This window comes from Balearica regulorum, chromosome 11 (assembly GCF_011004875.1).
Source record: "Balearica regulorum gibbericeps isolate bBalReg1 chromosome 11, bBalReg1.pri, whole genome shotgun sequence".
NCBI classification, from domain to species: domain Eukaryota; kingdom Metazoa; phylum Chordata; class Aves; order Gruiformes; family Gruidae; genus Balearica; species Balearica regulorum.
The window spans coordinates 7,540,860-7,549,679 of NC_046194.1; the positions used below are offsets into that span (position 1 = coordinate 7,540,860).

An 8,820-nucleotide genomic window follows, 5' to 3' on the forward strand; every position below is an offset into this window, starting at 1 on the left:
TCTCGCTTTGTTTTGCTTTGCTGGATAATGGATGTATCTTGTCCATGTCTCACAGATTTCCCATATCTCAGTTTTGGGGAATGAGGAGATGTCTCAGCCACGGTTTCTTGAAATAGTTTTAATTAAGGTAGCTGATAGGGCTCTGTCACATTCCCTGCGGCAGCCAGAAATAACAGCTGCGTGATGTGAAATGCAGCTAAATAAGATAATTTTTTCTTACTACCACAGTCTCCAGGAAAATACAAAGCCCTTGCAGACTGCAAGAGGAGAGGATCAGAGGACCTGCTGGTGAAAAATGGGGATGAAATTCAGCTTTTGCATGAAGATGGTGAGGGACAGTGGTAGGTATTTCAGGATTACTTTGCCTTATCTCTAAGAGCCTGCAAGGCAGTCCCGTGCAACCTTGTTTGCCTGGTGATACACTCGTTGCAGCTTCCGATTACGTTTTAGACCATTCCAGAAAGGTGGAGAATTCATTCCCTTGCCAAGACCAGAGGCCGTATGCACTGGCTTGGCCTGGGAAAACACGTCAGGACTTCCCTTGCCGTGGGTGTCTGGGCGAGCTGTGTTTTACCGACATCTTCGCAGCCCCTCGTGCCGTGCTCTTCCCACTTCAGACGATGCTTCAAGTGAGAGCTCTTTGCCCACCCCAGCTCAGCTGTTGGCTTTGTTCTTCTGGGCTTATTAATAGCAGGAGAGGGTAATTGCGAGACATTTTCCTCCCTCAAACAGCCGTATGAGTGTAACTGGTTAATGGCTGCAGACCATCTTTCTGTCGTATTTAAAGCTGTGGCTCACAAGATAACACTTCACAGCTGGGAGCATTGCCTGGGAAACCACCGTGCCCAGCCTCCTGCCTGTTGAACCATTAGTCGCCTTGTCTCGGAGGGCAGCGTGCCCTCTTCTGATTTTTGCAGCCATTTGGCTGAGATTTTCTGGCCGTCTCTCCTTTCCAGGTTGATTTCTGACTAGCTGTCGTCAGCCACCCTGGGGTCTCAGTAGGAGAGAGCACAGCGTGCTGATGCCTTGTTCGAGATGTGGGAAGGGTGATATCAGCAGGAACCTGAATCAGATTTGTGCAGGCACTAGCCCCAAAATGCACAGACACAAATGCCCCGTGGAGGATTCCTGGCCAACATCTACAGCCCTTGCATTTCAAGGGAAATTCAGTTTGTTGCTAGCAAAAGCAAGATGTAAAGCATCACAGTTTCGCTGAATGCTCACCACCTCTCATGGCCGTTTTGGCCAGTGCCAGGCAAAGATTTCTCACATCAAACTTTTTTTTTGTTAGCGCAGATTTCCTTGCGTGAGTGAGACAGAGAAATGTAATTTTTGAGCATGAGTATTTCCAGCTGCCTACATCTTGGCTTGAATTTACTTATAGTACCCTGACTAAATTAATCCTATCAGTCTAGCTTAGTAGCAGAAGACTGAGGAAAGTAATTGCCCTTTGCTCCATCAGTAGTCAGTGGAGGGAGGCTGGGATCTCCGGAGCTCTCAGGCAGGATAACTCATGCTCTGAAGAGTCCTGTTCCTCTCCATTGACTAGAGAGAGGCCCAAGGCAACTGTGCTCCCGATTTGGGTTTTTTAATGAAGTTCCTAAATTTAGGTGGGAAGAATACTTTAAATGCATGCCCAGCTCCTGTTAAAAAGCTTCCTTGGCTTGAACAAATTGTTGGTTGCAGCAGTAGCTGTGTAGAGTGTGCCCACATCAAACTGCTCCTGGCTTGGTTTGTTTCTTTTACTAATACCGTTGTTGTTCAAAGGTTGGTGAAAAACCTAAACAGAAGAAAAGAAGGCTGGATTCCTGTCCACAGTCTGCAGATAGTAGTTGGTGACTGCAGATTTCGGAATGCCAAAGTCGCAGGTATCATATAGCACGGCTAGCAGAAATAGCTCATAACTCCAATCAGGTCTTTTAAGCCATTTGCATTACACTTGATGTACTAAATCTGGCTGCGTATGGCTCTGCAGGAAAAAAAAAAAAGGAAAGCAGCTACTCCAAAAAGCCTGCAAAAGTAGTACATTGAGCTTTTTTTGTTTGTTAACACCTTAAGACATTTCTGTGACTTTAGGCACTAGTAAATTAAAACCAAGCATTTAAAAATGTAGATTTCTTTGCAAGAGCACTGGGTAGAAGATTGGGGAGAAGAGACGGAGTCTGATCAGGGATTCCCGTGACTGTTTTGCCTCCTCGCTGCTGTAGCTCAAACCCCGTGTGAATAGGAGGTACCTAGGCAAAATCTCCTCCTGCTGCAAAAGACGTCGTGGCCCGACCCCCAGCACTCTCAAGGCAATACTTCATTTCTGCAGCTTCACTCTTGCCCTCATTGCTGCCTGCTTGTTAGTCCATCGTTAGCATAAAGTTTATAAACAGGTTACCAGGTTTCGGCAGAAGGCCTCTAGTCTCAAAAATCACACTTCTCATTTTCTAGCTGTAAATGTACATAGAAATAGATAGGGAAGCATAACAGATGACACAAGAAAATGCCTTAAGAGCAGCCTGTCGCCCTTGCCGTGTATGCAGCATCATTGCTCACGTGTTGCCTCATCACCATGCTGTCCACTGGAAACGGGAGACCGGGGTTTGCAATGGGAGCAGCTCAGGGAACCCACACAGATTTAGTCCATTTAAAAAAGAAAAAGAATACACCAGTTATGACCATATGAAACAAATTTTGCGAGTAGATTTCTTTGTAAATACTTGCTTTTTGTCAAAACCTATTGTTTTGATGAATACGAAGGAAGCCTTCTGAAAGGCTTAAAATCCCATTCAGGTCTTGATGGTTTTCTGGTATTTTTCAGTGAAGTCCTTCCTATACAGGAAGGTATTTTTTTAATCCCCTTTGCTGCAGAGCAGTCAAATTTCAGAGGTTGGAGGTTTTCTGACTTTACGTAAGGGGTAGCTTGCAGTGGGCGAGCAGCACAGCTGAGAGGGTTCCCCTTGGCGTGCTCCCACCCTGGAGTGGAGCACCACGTGTTGTTTTTTGGGGAAGTCTGGTTATCACATCTCACCGGGTCCTGGACCACAGCCTGTGCAGGAGGTTTCTCCAGCCATAAATGCATCCTGAAAATAGGGTGCCAGCAAACTTAGAACAGCAGTTTGCTTTGTCGGTGGTCATATCCCCCAAAAAACAGAGACTCCCAGTCCCAGGCTGGTTTACAAAGTTGCTGAGTACAAACTAAGGAGAGTTTCACAAGGTGAAACCACAGAAAGCTCCTCCTGGAAGTCTCACACCACCGCCCAGGTGCTTTGCAGTCGTGTTGCCGGGGTCTAGTCGCAGCACTGAGGCTCTCTTTTCCCCGTTAAGATTAACTCTGTTCTCTCTCGCTGTTGCAGATCATGTATGCAGTCTCTAGGCATGATTCTAATTTTACACGCACTCCAGGCAATATCGTAGGATGATGTAGGATGTTTTCTTCCCGTTTTCTAGAGCTATTCCTAGAACTCTTCAGTGATGTGTCTTTATAGCCATAATGTACTTGCACTCTGAAAACTGATTTTCAAACAGTACCTTTGCATTTAGCAATTCTCTTTCCTCCGTGGACTGGTGATTTTATGCTGCAGGTGACTTGATAGCACTGACTGCTTTGGGACGTGGTCTGGACTGGGCTCTGTTTTCTGCTGCTTCAGAAGATGGAGCTCTTGCTCCAGTATAGCAGAGGGAGAATTAGGCGGCCAACTGGTAGAGCAAAGTAAGGGGCAGGAGGGAGCACCGTAACCCTCACGTATTCATAGCTGCCTGTGCTGAAACGCTGTTTTGCATGTAAACGGGGTAAACCTGAAGTGTGCTGTGGGGTCCCCAAGAGCTTAGAGCGTGCTGAAGTAGCTTCAGAGCTGGGGAACGGCAGTCCTGGCCCTTTGTGGGGGGGTAGTGCCGCTGGTATTGCTGGGCTCCAGGTCCCCACGATAAATAAAAATAGATCTCAAATCACAAAATTTCATAACCAGATTTCATACAAATCTGGGATTTATTTGAGGTTTTTTTGTTTTTCAGTGCATAGCCTTTAGCTGAATAGATGAAATGGTTCCCTTACCTTAACATTTTTTTTCTTAGATTTATACTGTGGCCCTGACAAAAAACCTCCCACCGCAGGATGGCTGATACCTGCATGCTTGCGAGCTGTTCTTCTCCCCTCCTCCTAATTATTCCAGTATTGAGCCAGTACAAATCATAATGAAGTTACAGGGAACATTTTGCTGCCCGTTTGAAGTTATCAGCTATATATTTGGCCATTGCCAGCTTTGCAAATCCACCATCCTCCTGTGTCCGGCCTCTGCGGGAGAGCCTGTGTGGAAAGCTGAACTTGTAACACCCAAACGAACCCACAGATGATTTTTCTTCATTTCCTCACATGGTTGTATAGATAATTTTCCTTATAGATGGGTGGTTACTATTGGCAATGCCATGTAACTGTTGATAAAGCAAGTTTTTTGTTCCAGAGGTGTAGGGAGGGGAAACCTTATTAAACTTCTTGTAATTCTTGGCCTGGATATAAGTCGGGTGACTTTTTGGGAGGAAGATCGCTGGCTCGGAGGTAATTTTGAAAATCAGTTTCCCTTCTGGTGTGCCTCTAGTTATAATTTCTGCGATTACTCCTTGCTGCTTTCTTCTACATAGACTTATTCTGTCTCCTGTGCAAATCCATGGTGGATTTTTTTGTGCGTGTGCCATAGGAATAGTTTTGTATTGCAGGGGATAACGCACAGATCTCAAAATAGAAAAGATTTGGAGAGAACGCTGCTCAGCAAAAGCGGTATTCAGAAAATAGCTACTGCTGAGATTTACCTGTGTGTGGCTAGTTTAAGCAATGCCTTGCTAAAGCGGTCAGGCATTGCCTGGTCAACTCACCTGGCTGTTACGTGAATTAACAAGGAGATGCAAGAATCTCTCTTCATTTCCCTTGTGCAGGACGCACATCTCGGGGAAAGGGAGGCCTGCAGCGTTACAATCCCAACTCCTCTTCCACAGTTGGGCAGGAGACAAAACATTTCTGCAAGTCCCCTGGTTGCTAATGTGCCAAAGATCGTGATTTACAGCACTGACAGTGTCTGCGTCAGTGAGGGAAAAGGCATCGTGCCACTTCATGGGAAACGGAGAGTGGGGACAGCAGAAGTGAGGTCCTTGCCGTAACCCAGAGTAGATGTATGACTTGTTCTCGCTTCAGTGACACAGTGCTCGTGTCTAGCAGCACCGCAGCCTCCCATCTCATCGAGGTTAAGCTCTGTCCCTGCTCTTCTTTTCTCTCAGCAGTGGTAAACAGATGCAAGCAAAAGGAAACGTTGTTTGGTCCCAAATTTTTCACATCAGAGCAAAATGGGGCCAAAGAATTTTCAGCTTTTTTCACCTGACCTTTAAAAGCTGGGCAGAGAGAAGGGCGAGCGTCCCGTTTCCAGTTGCTGCGTGGAGGTTGCGTGAGACTGATTCCTTTGAGAGGGAGCATGGAGTAGCCTGAATAAAAAAAGGGATTCAAATGAAAAATGGAAGCCCCGATAAATGCCTTTACTTATTAGATTATATAAAAGGAATATTGCTACAACTTTCAAGTTCTTTCAAACAGCAGAGAAGTTTTATGGCAGAATTTGACTTAAGCCCGAAGGCAAGGAGCGTTCAGAGCAGACGTGGAAGGATGCTCTGTGCCAGGGCAGGCACCCGCACCCGCGTGGTTTAAGAAGGACACAGGCTCCCGTTCTACACACCAAACCCTCTCCTAGTTTATTTTAACATCCCACTTGCCAAATTATCTCTTCCAAGCCTTAAGGGGATCCCCTGTGCGTGCTCCTCATGCAATAAAACTGAGCAAACGTTTCCCGTGCTGGTAGTGCCCGAAGGACCGAGCTTGCATGTCCTCTGCTCCTGCTGGCCAGGGCGGTGGGGATTGTCCTCTCGACTGCGGTGAGCCTGAGGCAACCCTTTACGTGGCTCCCTAGGCCACGTGGCTTGAATTTGCCCGATAAGAGTATCGTACGTGACTGAGCTCTTGCAGGCTGGCGTAAGCACGTTAGCTGAAATGCGCAACTTTTGTCAGTGTTCCGGTTAAAATACCACTTGTAGTTTTGCAGATGCAGCACAGCTGTTTGCACTATTACTCATGCACTTTAATGATTGCAGCCACAGGCTTTTGTATTTATGCAGAGTCCCTACAAGGTAATGTTGATTTTTATTTATTTTTTGGCCTTTGAAACATAAAGCAGGGTCTCCTTGTACAATCTACAATGCCAGCCAGCTTCACAGAACAGCTATTTTGTAACACTGTAGAAAAACCCTTTTGAGCCTGACAAAATAAGGAGCTAGAGAAGATGCCGGCTGGCTGCACTGTGATAATCAAGTGATAGATGATGGAAAGGAGTCAAACGCTGTGGTCCTGCCTTAGACAAGGCTCTCGCTGAACCTAGTGGGAGTTCAGCTTTTAGGGAGAACTGCAGGAGTGCACTTTTTTTTTTTTTTTTAATGTTATATGAATGTTACGTGATTACAGGGAACAATGTATTTCTTGGAATAAGATGCTTTAATATTAACATCATTCTTCATTACTTTATAGATGCTGCCCTGTGTAACATGAGAAAGTTTAGTTCCCCTTGAATTAAGGGTGAACTAGTAGCATCCTATTTTCGATGCTCTTTGGAAGCTTTCAACTAAGTGTTACAGAGAAATAGCACGGTAGTTGGAGTTGTCCTGTACTATTCATCACATTCACAGACCTCCACAGCTTCATCTGCACTGAACGGGACTGGGGTCCTAAGCAGCTTCTCATAGTCATAAAGGAAGCCATTCTCTGCTCTTTCTTTTTTTCTCCTATGGAAAGTACAGTATTTTATTAATTTTACCTGCTGTTTTTCCATGACATCCATCACGTTTCATCAGAGAAGTACACTACAGTTTTCTGACACTTTGTTTAGATGCTTGAAATTTCCTCTACAGGTTGAAGGCTTTACTTACTTATTAGCTGACAACTGTTGAAGTTGATTGCAAATAAAAGAGTTTTGGTAAACAAACAAACAAAACCAAAACCCAGACCAAACCAAGAAGCTGTATGTCCTGCTTAATTGATTTTATGGATGGATTTTTTTCTTAAATATCTACTTCAGCTGTGTGAATGTAATGTTCTGTAAGAGCATCATCTGGCTGACTCACATGCGAAGATGCAATAAAGATCTTCTTTTTGCACTTAGGGTCTGACTCCAGCCCATTGCAGTCAGTCCCATTGATTTCAGTGAGGTTTGGATCAGGTCACACTGACAACTCAGGGTTGTCGCCAATCACTTAGGGTCCCAAAGTGTCCCAAGGCTGAAACCTGTATCTAGCAAGTGTTGAAGTTTACATTAAATGTATGTACTTTTGGAACACGTGCCATAAATCAAAGTTAAATGTCCATGTTTGCACTAAGGATGTTCTTGTGATAAGACTGTACTTTTCAGCATCTTTAATGATAATGTATCTATTGAATTTTTGAGAAAGAAAAAAAGAATATTGAACACTCATAATTTAATTTTGTGTTTCTTTGTCTAGTTTTGCTTTTGTAGAACATAGGTACAGGTGGTTTGACTTTTAAGCAGATGTGTGCAAAGAGCATCTGATTGTGTTGAGAGCAGGGTTAACAGTATGCATGCGGTAGTGAATTTGCTTTGTCCCGTCAAAATGAAACATTTTATACTGTGGACTAAAGGGGGACCTGTATGATCTGACTTTGATTTGTGAACCAGGGATTCTTAGATACAGTCCCAAACTGTTAAGTTAAAACATACTGGGGAATTTATTTTTTTTTTTTCCCTTTGGTGACCATTTTTGTATGGAGGAATTGTTGAACTACTTGATGGCTGTGATTGCCTGGGGGGTTCCCCGCCACGCTGGCACGCAGCGGTGGGCACTGCTCCAGTTCGGGTGGCCAGTATTGCGGGTAACCCCCGTACACCCTCAAAAATAGGACCAGCTGAGTCTGAACTGAGCAACACTCCAAGACTAGAGAGGTCCCAGTATTCTTTGGCCACTGGCAATCACAGCAGAGAGGTTTTAAATCACTGAAGGTTATTTCCATCTACTTTAAAATTGGTCACAATGCACTGGCTGGGTGGAGAAGTAGGAGTCTCTTAAGTTGCTGTCAGGGCTGTTCATAGTGGTAACAATTCTTGTGGTAACAGTACACATTTTGAGGTACAACTGTAAATATTTGTCTCAAACGTAGCACACATTGCATATTAAATGGTTTTAATCTTTTTTGTCTTCCATAGTTTTAAATCTAAGCTTTTATTAATTTATGAGGTTGATAAGTTCTGCAAATCTGAATGTACAGTCTGAGATTTTTAACATTTGAAACTTTGCACACGACATGGTATGTTACTTTAAGTATGCTGTTGAACTAGGCTCTTCATGTATATGTTATTATAAATTACAGTAGAGAATTTTCTCTGACTGCAAGTTTAAATGAATTATATTGTATATGTACCTGTAAAAAAATGTGTTAAATCTATATTTAAAGATTAAAAACTTGTTAAATAAATTCATATGAGAATATGCAATTCTGTCCAAGGCCACCTCTGCTATAATTCTGGAGAAAAAACCTAATTCTCACAGTGTTGATTTTATTTAATTTCTTTGGAACAAATACAACCTCCTCACATGCATTTTGATTTTAAAATAAGCAGTGGCAGATGATCCAATTAGCTTCTCGCTGGATGTAGTGGCAATGAAATTGGGAGAGGCACCTTAGCGCTCATACTGACGTCTGAAATAGCAGCTATTGAAACCCTGCCCTGGCTCAGGGTGTGATGGGTGCCTCCATCACCAGCCTCCCCTGCATCCCAGCACCGGGCACCGCTG

At 44.1% G+C, this 8,820-nt stretch overlaps 1 protein-coding gene across 6 annotated transcripts in view; it reads left to right on the plus strand.

The window, feature by feature from the left end:
* MCF2 (MCF.2 cell line derived transforming sequence) overlaps window positions 1-8,504 on the plus strand; it is a 60,767-nt gene extending 52,263 nt beyond the window's left edge. Inside the window, exons 28-30 of one of the 6 annotated variants that reach the window (XM_075763126.1) lie at window positions 229-341; window positions 1,768-1,868; window positions 5,254-5,424. In XM_075763126.1, coding sequence (XP_075619241.1) covers window positions 229-341; window positions 1,768-1,868; window positions 5,254-5,354 — 315 coding nt within the window. In that variant the 3' untranslated portion in view covers window positions 5,355-5,424. Of the gene's footprint in view, window positions 1-228; window positions 342-1,767; window positions 1,869-3,569; window positions 3,800-5,253; window positions 5,427-6,544 lie in introns of those variants that run through there. The other 5 variants (XM_075763124.1, XM_075763122.1, XM_075763123.1 and 2 more) reach the window with 5 other exon arrangements.
* Window positions 8,505-8,820: the final 316 nt, after the last annotated feature.